General features: G+C 45.7%; 2 protein-coding genes across 2 annotated transcripts in view; one reads left to right on the top strand and one right to left on the bottom strand.

The window, feature by feature from the left end:
* Nucleotides 1–390: 390 nt before the first annotated feature.
* BRI3BP (BRI3 binding protein) lies at nt 391–6,153 on the bottom strand. The gene is made up of 3 exons (XM_061466181.1): nt 5,924–6,153; nt 4,945–5,047; nt 391–4,341 (listed from the first exon to the last, which is right to left on the bottom strand). The coding sequence occupies exons 1-3, from the start codon at nt 6,113–6,115 to the stop codon at nt 3,923–3,925; spliced, it is 714 nt and encodes a 237-aa protein (XP_061322165.1). The 5' UTR covers nt 6,116–6,153; the 3' UTR covers nt 391–3,922.
* Nucleotides 6,154–12,176: 6,023 nt separating this feature from the next.
* The window catches only part of AACS (acetoacetyl-CoA synthetase), a 41,743-nt gene continuing 35,532 nt past the window's right edge, over nt 12,177–18,387 (top strand). The window contains exons 1-2 of the mRNA XM_061466179.1: nt 12,177–12,372; nt 15,294–15,397. Coding sequence (XP_061322163.1) covers nt 12,255–12,372; nt 15,294–15,397 — 222 coding nt within the window. The 5' untranslated portion in view covers nt 12,177–12,254. The remainder of the gene's footprint in view (nt 12,373–15,293; nt 15,398–18,387) is intronic.

Genomic DNA, 18,387 nt, shown 5'->3' with positions numbered 1-18,387 from the left:
AACTGGCCTACAGATAGGTAACTACACAGCACATGGACTGGGCGCCCAGAGAAGTCATCAATAAAGGTAGGTATAGCTCCGTAAAAAAATCAGTCCCGCAGACTTCTAACTACTCAGTATTATCGGTGGAAGCCAGTGTTTCCCTATGGATCATACGTCAAAAGTCTACGTACGCCATCTCTTCAGACCAAATTAATTTGTACATAACCACAACCATACAAACTCAAACATGATTAATCTTGAAATCCCAAATGGAATCACAAACATCAGTGCTGATAACGAGTGCAACCACAGCAAATACCACTTGTTGGGGGAAGGAAAAGATCAGTTTTGAAATGTGCTGTTATCACAGTTCGATGGAGTTACCCAAAAGTTTAAAATACATGCGAATACAGTAAAATCTTTTATTTTCCAACCCAGACAAAAAGAACTTAATGGTCATTTACATCATTAGCTGCCAAATACAGATCAGTACGTGAGGCAAATCACACTTATAAACTTCTACACCATCAAAGAGCTAGGATTGATACTGGTCTATTTTCCACACTAACAATGCAACAAGTCTTAAAAAGCAAATCACAATTTGCAGGACGCACTACTGAAGTAGAGCACTGAGTTACACCAGGTTTACACATTGCACTCTGACACCCAAAACCACTTTGAGAAGCGTTACATTCCGCGCACGGCACATCAGCTATCGCGAGGCGAGGTGCGTACTTCCAAAGAAACTGCGATGGGCATTAAGTTTGGTGAAAATGAATGTGTTGAAAATATTACAGCAGTTTCAAATATTAGGTCTTAAGAATACACCATTTAACACATGAAAGATCCTACCAGAATGTCTGATACCAGACAGCCTGGAGCCTGCCTGAAACAGATACATCGGGGATGTTTGTTCAAGCAGACACTGCAAACAGGAGGTCAGCAATGGGAATTGTTTTGGCAGAGCTGCCCTGGGCACTGTGGCCAAACAGGGTGCTCTCCATGGCCACCTGAGCCTCCCCACCACAGCCTGCACCAGGAAGCGCAGTGATGCTGCTACCTGCCCCTGGTTAGGCTGCCAGTGCTCAGGGCAAAGGCCTGGAGCTCCAAAATCGGAGGGGGTTATCCACATTTCTACCACTGACTCTGGTGGGTTGGTCCGATTCTGCATCTCTGTTTACCCACAGGTGACCAGGCACACCTCACGTTACTAGCAACCTGCTGTCACCAGGCCAAGCTCTAAAACCAGAGCAGAACCTTGATGGATAAACTAGACGGCTTGGGATGGAAAATACTTGTAAAAGGTATTTACAAAAGTTGAAAGAGATTAAATACAATGCCACATTCATGTCCCAAAAGCGCTTTCACTACAGTGCATGTTTAAAAATACAGAGCTTTTTTAAAGTACATATATCGAAGATTAGATTGTGCTTTAACAAAAGAAATCATTACTTCTGAATTTGACTAACAAGAAAACTGGGTGCTGGGAAAAATACTGATTCAAAACACCCAATTTTATATATTCTGCTTTTCACGTAACATTTTGCTATACATGGGATGCAAGTAAATATAAAAATACCTTTTTATTCAAGCAGCAGGGTGATCAAAATGGACAGTATTAATATAAGAGGGCTGGTTTTACAAAACTAAGGTGATTAGAGCGAGACAGGGAGAAACTATAATCCAAATTAACTGTTAGACAGTATTCTAAAAGAAATCTTTATCATAGACAACTCTTAATATAGAAACAAGTATTTGGAACTTTTAACATTAAATATAGATTATGTAAAATACAATCTACACCAAACTGACTCACGTTCAGAGTCCTGAGGAGGCCAGTGGAGCCTCTCACATGAACAAGCTTTGGTCCTCAGGCTTAAAACACCTAAAGACCTGACAAAGCTTTGCCAGTGGATTCCGAACTTCCAGGCTGGTGTTTCAGCCCAGTCCTCCATGCTTAGAGCAGGGAAAAGCGAGCTCATAGGGAAGACTGTAATACTATGGAAAATGAGCTATAAAAAGGATTATACTGTAATTGCCATTTTCAGCTTTGCCAAGCAGACTGTTTGTGGCTGCAGTACTTATCTGTTCACAGAAAGGTTTTACATTATGAAAAGCAGTTACTTTGCAACTCTAAATATGCATGTCTTGAAAAAAAATGGGGAGCAGGGGGGATTTATAGAGGAAATAAGAAATTAAAATGTATTACAACAGTGCTGACTGCATATGAACTTCAACCGTGTTGAACTGAAGTGATCACAGTTTGGAGTAAAGGCCATTAACATGGATTTGAAAATAATCCCTCACATAAATGTCACACAGAGCCCAACTAAGATTAGGCAAGTAACACGTTTTAACAGCATTAAACTTCAGCAGAAAAAGAAACTCCCCCCACAGCTACATTCAGTGAAGCGTCACATCCAACAAAAGCTCTACCCAGCGAAGCAAGAAGCTGAAGCCCAAGAGCCGAGCTGGAGCCGGCGCTCATGGGCGAAGCAGCACCTCCTGGTATTTGCTCCCCTTGCTTGTCAGCCAGGCCCTAACACAGGCCAGTTTTTGTTGCGTTTTTTTCCTTTACGTGGTCATTTAGACATTATGGAATACATAGTTCTTCAGCTGTGGTCCATTTTACTCCCCATGATGCTGATACTGTGCTCATCACCATGGTTTACCTGCTATCCCTCCCTCCCCTCATCTATACCCTCAAACGCCGCACGCGTTAACACCACGTTCTGGCCTCTCTTCCCTGAGGTTACCTTTGTTTCAATGCATTTCAGCACACCTTACACAGGCAGTGGCAGTCTGCCAAGCCACTTAACTCTAAGGTTACAAATACATAGAATCCTTCAAAGTAAAATTGCTTCAAAGCTCCTGCACCCCTTCGAAACACAACCGTTTAATACACCCTTCTCATAAGGTGATTCACTTTCCCCAGAAGAGTGAGGACACAGACTTCAAGCAAAAAGCTCCTATAAAACTATTACAATTTTAGAAAAAAATCCAGATCTTCCTGAAGATAATTTATTGCCGCTTATTGGTCCTGAGAAAGCTTTAAGCAACAATACATTTGCAAGTGGTTTCACTGCTGCCTTTTTTGAGAGAGTACGTGGGTCCTGAGACTAAAAATTATGGTTTACTCTATGCTTGGAAAAATGCTTCACTGTGAGTATCACGTATGATTACAATTTGCCACTCTACATCTCCTCCCTTTGTGTCAAGAGCTTTCCTTTCAGACACCAAATTAAAGCTCTCCAGATGAAATGCAATGAAATAATGCCACCCGTGCGCTTCTCAACTCCTCCTGTGGGACTGCCATTAAAGAGTTTAGAATCTATGAAATCTTCCTTCTCCCTTATTCCCCACCTCATATTAAAAGCCACGGTGTGAATTTTTTGGCCTGGATACCAGAAAATTCCTCATCTGATACTCTATGAAAGGCAACTTCAAGGCAATGAAATAAGCCAAGAATAAAACAAAAACACAAGTTTGGAAGAAAAAGAAATGTGGACCCACAGCAGTTACTTCTCAATGGAAGTGTTTGGTAGCTTATTTTTTTTTGTTCTTTTTAACTTTTAAAGTGTCAAATTTGCATATGTTTTAGCTCAATTTCAATATTTGAAAGACTACTCAATTTGCTTTTATAAAAACTTTACAAAAGATGTTTTTAAATGCTTGTAAAAGTAAGCGTTTATCTACTGAGAAAATTCGAGTACTGGATAAAACTCTCTGAATATACAGCTGAAGTTCTTAAACGTGGTTTTTTTTTCCTACAAGTATAATGGCTGAGTGTATAATCTAGATAAATTAGTCTCACACATGATGAAAAGTTATAACTTTTGCACACTTTTTACCATGTGATGTTTTGTTGCTTTGTAACTTCAAACGAGACAGTGCTTAGGAATTTTCTAGAGCTGGTGTACAGTGGTCTATAGGGGCTGGTTCATTGATTACTGCCTCTGTCCAGGTTCTCAATCAGGCGAGAAAGACGAATATTCAGAAGTCTGATCTGACTGTCGAGGTGGTCCATCTTCTCCTCGAGGCTGCTGTTGCTGTTTCTTCTCCAGTAAAATCCAACTGGCCCCGTCATGAAGTAGACTGCTACAACAAAGCAGAGAGGCAGGACGGCGTGTTCCGGGTCACCTTCATACTTCTGGAGGATGTACACGCACGAGAGAGTGAAAAGGGCAACCCTTGCAATCCAGAAGAAACGACCAAACAGCATGTGCAGGAGATAGAAGAAGAATCCAAGGAAGAGAGATAAAAACCAATAGGCAAGTAAAATGGCACCAATCAGTAGAAGAGCACGGGTTGGGCTGTTGGCAATTGCTGCTGGGCTGAAATAATGAGTCAGGTTGGAGGCTGAAAAACAAAGGGAAAGTCACAGAGTATTAATGAGAACGTGCCAAATGGTAATGGTAAAAATGCAACACAGCATCCAAGGGTCATGCAGCGGGGTCACAGCTCTGACTTTTCTAAAGGAAGGGGTAAAGCTACTTCATCCTTTTCTGGATGGACCTTCTTCAAATCCCTGGCTCAGCTCAAATGATGCAGTTGAATTAATTCGTGTAAAGTAAAGGTTCTTTAAAGACAAACTATTGCAGGGCCTAAGGTCAAAGCTCATACTGAGGCTAAAGGTCCTCTTTGTGAAAGTTATATTCTAAGGCTCTCAACTGTATCTTTCCTTCTTCTAGTCCTCCTTTATCTCCCACATTGTTCCTGGCTGCATGCATCTATGTAGTGATGATACAAAGAAACCACCTATGACTTTAATGCCCTTTATAGACATGTACAGAAACAGAATGACTAGTTTTAAACCTCCTGTTTGAAGGTACTAATAGAAAATCAAAGGCAAGTGAAGCAGATAGATAACACTGAGGGATGTTTAATGCAGCATGATAAAATGTTCTTGTCAACACTGGTACAGGCTGATAGAGCTCAAGAGTTAACAGGCATTACACTTACCATCAATTCCAAGAACATCTAACAAATCAGTCCATATTCTCCAGAATGTGTCCATTAATACATCCACCCCATTGACAAACCTCTCTGTCAGCCTTGAGAAAAACTGAGACATAAAATTGAAAATTAAAAAAAATGAAAATTCTCAGTTCCTTAAACATGCTTCTGCTTCAAGACTTACTATCAGGGGAACTGTAACTCACTAAACAAGAACTGCAGGCTATTTTGAAGTCCCCAGGGAAAATGAATGCTTTTTAACTTTGCGAATCATAAAGGTACTTATTACAGTTGTCCTTATCCCAGGTATTTTGCCATGTAAATGTATATAATAACAGGATTTTAAAAGGCACTTTATTAGCTTTACCACTGCTCTGAAGTTTAAAGAAAACACTATTTATTACTAGCAACAGATATTGGTAAAGCAAACCAGAGACTTATCAAGCACCTGAGAAATGTCCCCGGTATTTCACACAAATGTCTCAAGCGCATTTACAGGTCAGTTTAACAGTATTTAATATTTCTTCCTCCTGGCTGAGGCAAGCAGGGCCAGAGGAAGGCAGAGGTCTGTCTGCCCGCATGCCTGATTCCCTGCAAGTTCCTCTGTGGCCCTACAAGCGCAGGATGCTCTGCTGATGCAGACAAACCGTATTTCAATTGCAGGGCTCCTCAGCGACAGCGCTCTGCCCTGGCCGTCTCCCCCATCTCAATTAGCCTTTATTTAGAGATTTATTACATTAATATTTCTTGCATTTCTTTTCTCCGCATCATGCCTCGCCTCCCGTTTTTCCTCTCTCCAGCCGTTGGGCCGCCTCAGCCCGGGCTCGCACAGGAGGCGAGGCCGGTCCATGCCGAGTACCGGCCAACGGCGGGGCTCTGCCGCACAGAACCTCCTGCTCAACCCGGGGAGCAGCGGCGCGGGGAGAGAGCGCGAAGGGGAAAGAAAGCGAAAGGTTTACGGGGAGGAAGCGGGCCGGAGCCTCACCTTCTGCAGGGCCCGCACGTTGTCCTCGCCGAAGAGGCCGCTGACGCCCTGGTAGAGGCCGCTGGCCGCTCGGCGGAAGCTGTTTTGCTTGTCGGCGCCGCGGCTCCGCGCTGCCCAAGCACCGGGTCCCGCCGTGCCGGCCAGCAGCAAGGCGAGGAGCAGCAGCAGCGCCGGCAGCCTCCCCGCCGCCATGGCCGCCCGCGCTGCGCCCGGCAACGCCGCGATTGTGGCGCCGCCTGGAGGCCGCGCCACAACTCCGCGAGTGCACCGCCCCCTGCCCGCAGCCCCCTCCCCTTAAAGCGATGGAGTTATTAAAATCACAACATGATCATTTCGGTTGGAACGGGATATTCGAAGGTTTTCATGTGCATCCCTCCCCCCGAGACAAACCGGTCTGATCAAGTCTATGGCTGCGTCCAGCCTCAGAGCAGCTTGCACCTGGAGTGAGCTTGTCCTGGTCTAAAACCAGCCCCAGTAGTCAGCCTCTGCCAGTGTTTGACCTGGGGAAGCATCTAGCCTGTTCCAGGCTCATTTTTATATTTAATAATCCACTTGGCCAAAATGTTCTTTCCCTACTGTGTTAAACCAGGATTTCCCATACCTCAGCTTAGGGCTGTTGGCTCTCCTACTGTCAACGTGCACCTTCAAGAAGGTTCTGGCTGTTTTCCACCAGGGTAGGTGTAGGCAGGGGTATGGTCTTGTCTTTGCCCTTTTCAAGCACTTTCAGGCACCTGTGCTCCAGCTCCCAGCCCTGCATCAAATTCACCTTGCAGCACGGAGCCTACACTTGAGCATGCTGCTCTTGATGGATCTTGGAAGGGCCAGACCAAGGGGAAGGATCACATCCCTCGATGTTTGGCCTCTTACTAACACAGCCCAGGGTCCTGCTGGGCCACGTTGCCAACTCATGATCTTGGCCCCCAGATCCTCTCCCGTGGAGCTTTTAAATGATTCATCTGTCTATTTGTGCTCCAGGACTTATCACAGTCTGTACACAAAGTACAGCCTTTCCTGCGTGGGTCTCCTAAGGAGACTCCCAGGCGCAACCCCCAGACAACAAAGGGAATGTACAAGTCTGGTCTCAAAAAATGACATTTTAACAACTGCCAGTCGAGGGATTCTGAAGGACCTCGTGTCCTTCACCCCTGAGAGACTCTGACTCAGGTGTATAAGCCAAAATTCAGCACACTCAATGGTGCGACTCCCTCTTCTGACAGGTTTTGTGTTGATTTTTCCTGACCAGGCTAATAAAAGACGGGTTGGGAAGAATAAATGAAACGTTATCAGCTCCTTCTGGGTAGTGAAACCCAACCAGGATGTTAGCAGAGTGAGGTAAGAATCCCCAGGAGACAGAAAAGTACTTTGCTGCCTTCAGAGCACGTTTGATTCATCATTCATTGACAGAAGCCTGAGTTAGACAAGACAGGAATACAAAGGCAGCAATGTAAAAACAGACCCACGGGTTTGTGGTGCTGATTGTGCGCTGATAGATGATCCCATCTGGGGCAGAAAGGGTTTATTGAATTGCCCAACGGTAGTGCCCCCAAGGCATGGGGGATCCCAACACCCTCCCCAGAGCTTCTCATTGTGCTCAGGATGGTGCAGGCGGTCCATGACCACGTCTGCACCCCATCCAGGATCTCTGCTCTCTCTGGCACATCTCTGCTTGTACTCAGCCCTTCCCAGGGGCCCCCGCAAAGTCAGGGGTGCAGCTTGTAGCTCTCCCAGACACTGGAATAACTCTAGGTATCTCTATCTGGTTTTATACCCCGTGTCCTTGACTTTTAAACCTCAGAAGCCCAGTTTCTGAGCAGTTGAGCAGACATCTAGAATACAGACATCTTTCCTATGGCCTTTTTCCTAGTTTTAGTCTGGCCAAAACACTTATTTTCACATTTAGCAGAATGGCCAATACCTTTCAGCATTATTTATAGTTGGCTCTGAGAGGGTTGGGCCCAGATCCAGGAAGGTACTTAGGGTCCTACTTGATTTCAGTAGGACACAGATTCTTTATATATTTATAAATGGTACTTTCATGCTTTTTTAAGGTGGTCCTGAAACTGCTGACATGTTAACACCTGTGTATATTCTGAAGGCTCTCTCATATTCTTCCAAGACAGACTGATAACTGATGGCAGGTATTTTTGAGGCTCTTATGAGGTTCTGCTCTCAGTGTCCTGCTGTGCCTAGACTGCCAGAGCATAGTAAAGTGTCCTCTTCTGGGGTATTTCCTGTGTGTAAAGAACCTTCTGGTATAAAACCATGATAGTAATGTCATTAACTGTACTGAGTGATGTTTTCTGTGCCAGTTATAACTCCTCAATTTGCTTACAGCTGCATGGCCATCTCTAGGTCCCTTTGTGCTGTTTCTGGTCTGATGAGTCTTGTTTCTGCAAATTTGGGATATTCCTATTTCTCAACATGAGTTTCTGTCATGGTATCCCCTCAAAATCTCTTCTCCAGTGCTGCTTCTTTCTTTCATCCATTCTTTACTGAGGCTCAGAGGCCTGTTTCAATGGCTGCCTTTGGGAGCCTGTGCTCAGGGTTGTCCTTCATATGAGGTCAGGATAATTTGGGAATCTTCCCTGGTGTTTAATTGACTTCCTGACCTGCCTCAATGAGACTATTTCAGGTACATTCACCTCTCCAAATCCACAGCTCTTATGAAATTACACAGTACTTCACCCTTCTTGTTTAAATAAATGAAATCACATCTGCTCAAAGAATACATTGCATCACGACATGAAATATTGATCTCAACCACACTGAACTAATTTGGACAACTAGGGTTTCTAGAAAGAGCCTCTGATGAGGGTCTGCAGAAGTATGAGTGCACTTCTCTGTCTGCTGGTCTGCACTAGAAGCTGTGTAAGGTGTCTTACTGAAATATAGGCATTTAACAACAATCTGAACAGTACTTATATTAATTGGGTCCTTCTAGAGTCAAGGTTTTAGCAGATCATAGGGCTCACTCATTTTAAATCATATTTTATGCTGAAAAAATGGTGTAGCCCTAACGAAATCCAAGTGGTGTTCCTGTGAGCCAGTCCTTAACTTCAAGGACCCTTATTGTTGGCTTCTCTTCATCTCACAGCCTCAATTTGTCCACTAGTTTTTGCTGCTAGCCCTGTGAGGGTTTTCTTGCATTGTGTCACTGCTTCTTCTCCTTCTCTTTCTGCAACTGCTTTTGATTTTGACACCTGGTTACTTGCACTCCTGACACAACATAAGAGGTTGATGGCCACTCTGAATATAGATTAGGTTTCCTAATCCAGGTGATCAATGGATCATGGTCAGGCCTCGGAATACTGCACAGATTGCTGTGAGTTATTATCAGGAAACTTTTCTCACACATCCCTGCATTTCAGCATTCGCTTTAGTTTCACAGACTGACTGCACAGAGGAGGTAGTGCCATCATCATCATTATCACTGTTAATTGGTTCTGCAGCATCTCTTGAAGGGCCTCTAATCTAATCTAAAGCAGAAAACATCATTTAATTTTCAACCTATTATTGCCATCAGTAGGTATAAAGCAAAGCTTAAAAAGGTTTCAAAATGGTCAAATCCAGTTAATCTTATTCAGGCTGTTTTCCTCCAGCTATCCTAATCTAGTGTCCAAACTATTTTTCTAGTCACTGCAGTCCTCTGAATGCCCATTTTCTCATTAAAGGCTTGTTTAATCTTTATTCATTTTTCTTCCAATTTTTCTACTTTTGAAAGAAGGAAAAACTGATCTGGATAAGGCAAAACCAGAATGGGAGCAAGGAACATGGACGCATAACCCACTCTAATTAAGGCTGCAATAGTGAAACTGCTGTTAATAAATTTGAAGCTCTGGCAAGCTTTCCTAAAAGCCCAAGTTTTCTCGTTAAATTCCCAGCGCACCCCTTCCTCCTTGAACAAGTGTGTCAGTCCATTTTAAACCATGCATTTTTCAGCTCAGTGACAGGGTTTTTGGGTCTCTTCTCAGGTGATTTGGTTGCACATTCTCTTTTTCGACGCACAGGTTGCTTTGGGAGAAGGAAAGATGCTCGTTTGCGGTGATTTTATATCTTAAATCAGGCAATATCGGCCCCGCACAGGCCCCGGCGCCAATCCCGCCTCAGCGCTCAGGGGAATCACAGAGGGACCCCACCCGGATCGCCGGGCGGGATAAGAGCTCTCCTCCTATTGGGCACACCTCCTTCTGATCCGGCCTCTCATTGGTCGGAAGAGAAATGAATTTGCAAAAGCTTTGCGCCAATTGGTTCTTGGCGGTGTCAGCTCTTTCACCGTCAGCTCAGCCGCGAGGAGCGCGGGCACTGGGCTGATGTGGGGCCAGCACGGCAGCCAATCAGGAGCGCCGGCGTCGTGGCCGCCGTGCGCCGCGCGGGATCCGTCCGCAGCGCCTGAGGGGCGGCGGCGGCGCTTGGTCTCGGCAGCGAAGGGTGGGCGGGAAGCGGCGGGAAGCGGAGGAGCGTGGCTCCGTCGGGGCACGGGACTGGGGACGGGGAGCGGCCTCAGAGCGGGGCCGGGTAAATTAAAGTGAGGTAAAAATGGGACGTGACAGGTTTGATTCCAGTTCTCGCATCGAGCCTGCTGGCCGGGGCGGGTTCACAAGGTGTCGGGTGCAGCTGTGAGGGAGCTGTAGCAAACCTGACCTAAAGCTCAGGTGGACACCCCCGAGCAGGACAGGCTGCACATCAACAGGGTGTGAGGAGATGCGCGGGGCTAGGCCTGCCCTGGGCATCCCTAGCAGAGGGCTGTGGTGTGGGGCAGGAGGCAATGCCCTCATGACATCTGACCCTGGCAGCTGCGCAGCAATACTCTCTGTGCCAAACCAGTATATATATATATCCACATTGATTAACATTCTTATCGCAGTAGATGTCTTCACAACCCAGCGGGCAAAAACCAGAAGTTACCTTTCCTGTGGGTGTGCAGAGATGGAGTTTGTAAATAGATTCTCTCCACCACAAGCCGGTTGTCACAGCAAAGTCTGTGGGACTGGGGCACGGTCAGCATGCTCCTGTGCTGCTCGTGGGGCTTTGGCAAGGTGCCTGTGCCATGGATTTCACACCTTCACTGACCCCTCTGAGCACAGCTGTAAGGCAAGGGAGGTGTGTAAAAGCTAATAAGGTGGTCCGATTCCTCCTCCAGCCTTTCCATGTCCTCCAGGCTCTGAAGAGTTATTTTTTTTCATGCTTCTATGCAAGGTCTATCTTGGGGCAAATAGAAATTGTTCAAATCATGTTGCCACAGCCTCCAAATTCGATGCAGTTTTACTTCAGCAGCACAGAGATCTACATGAAATTCATAGCAACTACACTACGGTGTACTACACGTGGTTTACTTTTATATTTACACTCTATGCTTGTATAATTTGCCTCCAAATTCATCTCTTTTTTTGAGGCGTCTATGAATTAGAAGGGAAATCACGACCTTGACAGTCAGAATTGCGTAAGCAGCATGCACACGCTGAGGTATGACCGCTGTTACTGAGTGCTTCGTGCTCTGTCACCACTGATTGCTGCCTGGGCTCGGTGGTTGTCAGAGCTCACGTCTTTAGAGATGAGAAGCAATGGATTTTAATCCGAGGTGCGAGGCACGCAGGCAATGGGTGTAACGGGGGGAGCCCGGCTGTGGAGAACCTGCTTCTTGCCTCGTTATTGTGTCAGAGACACTGTCAGCGGAGAATTCTGTGTGAAGTAGGAACGAGTGCTGGTGGTTTCGCAGAGATGTTGAAAGCACGAAGTGATGTTCCCTCCATGGTGTGGGCACCGCGCACAGTGACCTTTAGAGGTGGTGGGGCCCAAGCAGCGGGGCTGGGCTGCTCGCAGCGCCCCGGTGGGAGGGAGCTGTCACCGGCGGGAGGGAGCTGTCACCGGCGGGAGCACGGCCGGGCTCTGCCGCCTAACCCCGGTTAAACGGTTCCTGTCAGGGAGCAGGCCAGGGGTCCGGTCACTCGGCAGGAAAGACCCGGGGGCCGCGCTGCCTGAGGGGAGAGGCCCCGGCGGCCTGAGGGGATCTCTCCGCGGCCGGCCCCCATTCATATCCCTGCTCTCCTGAGGCAGCGGGAGCGGGGACCCTGCACTCCCGCCCCTTCCCCGGCGCTCCGCCGGGCTCGCCACCCCTCAGCGGGCGGGGCTGGGGCGCAGCGCCCCGCACTCTTTTCTCTCCGCGGAAGGTTACGGCGTGAGAATAATGGGTGGGTCCGGCGACGCTTAAAGCTCCCGCCCGGGGGAGGGACTGAGTAGTTAGGGCGGGGGCGCCGCGGGAGGTGAGCGTGGGGTCCTAGCAGGAGGGACGGCTGTTCGTTCGGGTTAGCTCCGCTCCTCCGCCACCGCCGCCATGTCTCGGGAGCCCGAGATCATGGAGTCGCAAGTGATGTGGGAGCCTGACACGAAGCGCAACACCCACATGGACCGGTTCCGTGCCGCCGTAGCCAGCAGCTGCGGGCTCCGCTTCGGTGAGCGCTGGGCGGGCGGGGAGGCCCTCGGGCTCCGCTTGGGCCCTGCTCTGGCCGGGGGATTTAAAGGGGGGTTCTGCTGCTTTTGGAAGGGTGTTATTGTGGGTCTGTGGTAGGGCTGTTTGCCCCTCCCCCAGGGAGGTGGGCAAGGTGCCCGCAGGGTGCTTGGCCATCCGACATCTCCCTTAGGTTAGGAGGGGGCTAAAGTGGTCCAGGCTGCAAGCTGGATGCTCTGCTTGTGCCTCCTGTAGAGGCCTTTTGTACAGCATTTCGCTTAGTGTGAAAGGTACATGCTATTGGGAAATGCAGACAGCCTTATCTGTTACTGGTGCGGCTGCTGGATGTCAGCCTGGGCAGCAATGGTGCTGGTACATGTGGTGTGCTCCTGTCCGTTTCTCTGTGTTGTTGGGGCCCTGCTTGCAAGGATTTTCTGTGTGAGTAGCAGAGCTAAAGTGATTTAGTGTTTCAAGGGGATGTGGAAGGAAAGGATTGCTGCCATCATGACTGTGAGGTTAGTTTAAGCTTTAACAATAATATGATGCTCTAACAGCGTATGTATGTGAGGCTTGAGTTAAAGCTGTGTTTATCTTTGTTTATGAAGGAAGTCAGGTATTGGCTGTGTGGGCTCATTTGTGGCATGAGCCAGGTAGAGTTCAGTGCATGTGGGGGCCAAACTCTCAAATTCTGATTTGATTGCTCCATGCTGGCATTTGAAGCATTTGGGGACCAGGTGGCTTGTGTGGCTTTCCTGTAGTCATTCTTCTAGTGAGAAACGAAGGGAGTGTTTTTGGCAAGTGGCCTGACAAGTTTGTCAGTCCAGTATAAATGTGTCTGTGGTATAAGCGGAGGCATTCTGGAGTAGTAGCAATATATCTGGTGCTTCTAGCAGTTCATGTCTGGAAAACAATTAGGAGCTTCAGTTGGAAACTTACTATGTAAGCAAGCCAGGTTGTTATTTTGGCTGCTGGGGGATTTCCCATTTGATCACATATATAGCACCTAACTCTCCTGGTACATAGGAAGCCAATTACTACAGGATTTTAGTCAGCTCCTGAGTAGAAATGTTATTTAACTGGCACTCATGTGATCAAGATTGAATGCAGTTTCAGATGTGCTGCCCATGTTTATGGCTGTAACAACTAGAACTCTTTTCACCCCATTTAGAAGTGGCTATCTCTATTCAAGAGTGGATTCCTGTTCATATATAGAAACCTTTGTCAACTTCCATTACATTTGAACTGATGATCATTGGTCTGTGTGCTGTTCAACAACAAAGAATGGATTCTTTATGTAACATTAAGATGTGGACCTGCTGAGAAGAGCTGAGGGCACTATAACCCTTTAAACAGCATGGTTCTGCCCAATGCTGAAGATGTAGTAACAAGATGCAATGTTTAATTGCTGAATAACAGGCTTGTGCCCTTAAGGACTTGCATGCTAAAGCTTATTTGGTGTCAAACTGTATAGAGAACATACTCTAAGAAACCAAATTAGTGGTGATTTGTAGGGTTTTTTTTTGCCTTTATCAAATGATTTGGACCATGTGGTACAATTGGTTTTTGAAAGAGGAGGTGGGAATATGAACATTCCTTTGGTAAAGCCTTATCCCCACACCACAGACCCACTGATGTGCACTTTGTGGAAGAGTGGTGGAGTGTAAAAAGGGCACGTAGCAGGCTGGGACTGAGGCAACACGTAGGCAAAGCTGAGCTATGGAGTGGAGTCTTTGCCTCTGCTTCTACTATGTCAGTACTACATATTGAGTAATCTAACACTGATGGAAAAGCCTGAGTGGACTAAGATGTGAAAGGGACAGACTGGGTGGGGAAGCAGCTGTTGTGATCAAGTGTGAGTAACTGTGTCTAGATCATTTTGAATGCTTTTCTCTTTTATAAATCTGGAAGATGTCATTGTAAGAAGAGGATGCAAAGGTGACTTCTGAAGCAGTCAGCTGGACAACAGGATGACAAACCAAAGATAATTGGAGAAAATGACTTCAAGTGGTTTAGCTGAAAGCATCAAATAGGAAGCAGTTGGCAGGGCAGGAAACTGTTACTACTGTCACTGATGGTAGATATTCATATCTAAATTGGCTGTTGGCACAGCTTCAGACAGCATGGATGTGATTTGGGAATGTTACTTTTAAGTTGCTGCCAAGGAATTTGCTTTAATTATTCATACCTGAAATGGTTTTACACACAAATTCAGTATTTAGTTTGAATTGTGAGGGTTTGGTGTGCATTTCTCAGGTTACTTATCTGTCTCATGGTCATGTAAGACTTAAACTGCTCACTCCCATGTTTTTGATGCCAGGTCATGGTTTTAATATCTAGCTAGTAAACATCTTATTTCATTTCATTGATGCTGTTTTAGCATGAAAAGATAAGAGGCCTGACAGACTGAAGCTTATTAAGGAATAATGCATGCTTCCTTTGTAACAGTGCTGTTGATGTTAAATGAATGCATCTACTCTCCATGTTACCATGTCTTTGGCCCTGGTCTAGAACCATACATCAAATGTCAGGAAGGCTCATTTATCTTCTGCTGTATGGAAGCATCATGCTATTGATAAGATAGGAAGTGGAAGTGTCAGCAAGCTGGTCTCTATCCTGTTGTCTAATCCTCAGTTTCACTAATGGTAGGTAGATGTTGCACAGAGCTATTAGAAAAGGTCTCTATCTCTGTGGTGGCAGATGGCTTTTAACAGGTGAAAAGATGCCATCTGTTCAGTTGTTCAAGTAGACTTATTTCTGTTGATGCTGCAGTCACTTGCCTTGAACAGAAGTGATCTACTCTGTGTGATCAGTTTTACCTTACTGGTTGTTTTAGCCACAGATACTATTTATCTGGATATCCCTAACTGTAGGTTGTCTGAATTCCTGTAATTATCTGCATAATGCTAACGTATTTATTACTTCCAGCCAACTACGATGACTTATACCAGTGGTCAGTGGAATCCTTCTCAGACTTCTGGGCAGAGTTCTGGAAGTACAGCAACATTGTATGCTCTCGCTTGTATGATGAGGTAAGTGTTTCTCTTAAACAGTCAACTGCAACACAAAGGGGAAATAAACCAGTCTTACTATCTTTAGACCTGTTCCTGGCACCTTTGCAAGTGATATGAAGTATCTGCCAAGTGTATGGTCCTGAATTTCCTTGTGTGGTGGATGGTGGTGGTCTGCTGCTGGCATGCTTCAGAGTAGTGAAATCCTCAAGTTCATGGAATCATAGAATAGTTCCGTTGTCCTAACAAATTGTGCTGTTGTGTCCCTGTGATCGTGTGCTCTTGCATACCTTGGCAGTCCTGGTGGCTTGTGAGGAGTCTATTGATATACTGCCTTCTGCTTTAGGGTTATGCTGGTAGAATATCTTGATTTTTCTAAGTGCTGGCATGCAGTCAAGTTCATGTTTGCTCCCTGAGTCACTTCACTGATAAGCACACCTGTTAAACTCTGGGTTTGTAGAACTGGTTGTGGAAGTCTCTGCAACCACATGTAGGCTTGAAATATCTCTGAGGGTGTTGTGGTAGTGGTTAAATGCAATCACAGGTTGAATCCCAATTCATGCCACAGTGTTGCTCTGAGATAAAGGTGATGTTGAAGCTCTTGCAAATGGGGGGCAAAACTGCAGCCCTTGTACAGTCTTTGTGTAGGATATCGACATCACCCTGTGGTTTTCCATCTGAGGAAGATGTTGAACTCATTACTTTCCTGGACTTAGTAGAGAGAGGACTGGACTTCTGTCTTAATCCCTGGAGGCCATCTGTTCCAAGAACACTCAGAGTACTGGCAGTTCTGCAGAGGGAGCTGGTAAGTTTCTTTTGCTTTTTCTTGTCTTGCAAATTCCTGTACTATCCTATATGATCAAGTGGTTCCTCCTGCTGTGAAACTGCATGCTCAGGTGTCTTAATGTGATTCACTCTTTAGGAGGGTGAATTTGTCAAGAATATAAGGCCCAGTTCTTACTGTCTTTAAGAACTAGCCTGTAATAACTACTATGAGCGTGTAGTCCAAAGGCTGTAAACAGTCTTTTCTCTTGTACCTGATGGTAGTTGAAAACCTGGCCAGGTTGTATTTGGCTGTCATTTTCTCTACATATCCTGTGCTGCTAGCAAGATTTTTTTCTAAATTTCCAAATGAGTGCATATTGTCTTGAGCAAGTAATTCAGAGGAGCTATTTCAGGAGCTATTCTCCTGTGTATCTGTTGTGAGCAAGCTGCACAGCAATACTTTCTGTTCTCTTGCCTTACAGGTCCAGTTCTTCTGGAAGTCTGTCCCTCCAGACACTACCAGTGGCTGATGGGAATGGGTACTGAAGCAGGCAATAGAGGCCTGGGATGTTTACTGAGGATGAGAAGCAAGAAGATGCGGAAGTCTAGGAAGGCTTTAACTAGACTGCTTTGAGCTTCTAGGCCTCTGCATGCCTATTCTGCAATGGTCTTTCTATGATGTGAGATCTTAAGCTGGGGAGGTAGTCAAGCTGACAGACAAGTACTGCAGAAGATGCTTGACTCACTCCTTATGGCTATTGCTGTTTGCCTCTCCATTCTCTGTGTCAGCACAGTGTCAGCTTCAAGGCTTGACTCTAGCTTTCCTGAGCATCAAAGCCGAGTTGTAGTCCTTACCACGGGTCTGCTTTTGTTACATGTCAGAAGAAAGGCTGGTCACAGTAACTGAGCTGTTCTGTGGTAGCTGAAGAGTTGAAAAGTTTGAAGTGTCTTAAATTTGATGCCTGTTGCTTGTTGGAATTAAGCATTATGCTTTGAGGAAAATTTTTTCATCAGCTGGAGCTGACTCCTTTGTTCACAGCCAGTGACACCGTTTCTACTTTCACAGGTCATTCCAAGAAACAGTAAGATCTTGTGTGTGTATACAATAGAGAGATAGTGTATTATTGGAACTTAGTAAAGGTTTTACATACTTGTAGACATGTTCATCACTATAGTAAGTGATATCCATGCCACTTCTGATAAGAACAAAGGTACTTGCAGTGTGCAAAACTATACTGGCATGGCAGCATTAGCACTGTTATGTCAAGTTTAAGTAGCTGTTGATTTTAAATGAGGAATGTAGTCTAAAATTATTTACGCTACAAGAAGCACCTAACAGCCATTGTTCCTGCAGAGGAGCTGCTTTGAGCATTCTTACAGTGCCTGGTCTCTAGCTTTTCATGAAGCATGCTCTTTTGCTCTTCAGGTCATACAGAATATTGCATGTACCACAGTAAGGCAAAGTTTACCTGTCTCACAGTAGTGGTGAGATTAATTCTCAAAGGTATAGTTTTTGTTTAGGGTAAGCAGAATCTGAGGCATGATAATGCATGGTTATAGCACAACTAGCAAGCCACTTGAAGGAGGGGAAATAGAATAGGTATATCCTTTGTCCCCACCTCTAATGTGATGCTTATTTGTAGCTCCTGAGGTTTGGGAAGCAGTCATTGATTAGCTGCTGAAAAGAACAATTGTGGAACAGGAGCACAGCTGATATTTGGTATGTTCACCTACTCAGCAAATTGTCCTTGTGTGCCTTTGCTGCTGTGAGTAGGAGTAAAGCCTTACTCATTAAATGAGGACTGCAGTCAGCAGTGCTGTAGACGGCACTTAGTTCCTCTGGACTTGCTGAGCATTTGTTGGACTGTGTGAAGTGAGATGTTTGCAAAGCTCTGCATTTTCATAGACTTACTAGAGCTGAGATCTATTAAATAACTAGCAGACCTTGAGTTTGTGTTGCTTGTTGAGAACTTGCATCTGTGGGGGACATCAGGATGTTCATAAGACAGAGTGCCACCACCTAGGAGATTGGGCTTAAGTAGGAGTCATAGATGTTACCCAAGTAGAAAATAATTGAGCATCAAGTATGCAAGTCCAGCACTTTATGCTACTGGAACTATTCAAATGGGTGTTCTCCTTCAGTGAAAAGTTGGGATATGTTAGATCTTGTCCTGGAAAAAGCTGAAAACATTCTGCTCACTCCAAGCTATGGAAGACAGTCCTGACTCAGTTTTGAGTGTCTTCTA

Source organism: Pezoporus flaviventris, unplaced genomic scaffold, assembly GCF_033815535.1.
Source record: "Pezoporus flaviventris isolate CSIRO_AGI_PZ_B2104156 unplaced genomic scaffold, CSIRO_AGI_Pfla_v1 ptg000041l, whole genome shotgun sequence".
Lineage (NCBI taxonomy): Eukaryota > Metazoa > Chordata > Aves > Psittaciformes > Psittacidae > Pezoporus > Pezoporus flaviventris.
The sequence above is the reverse complement of the archived record's forward strand: the minus strand, read 5'-3'. Positions and strand labels throughout refer to the sequence as shown.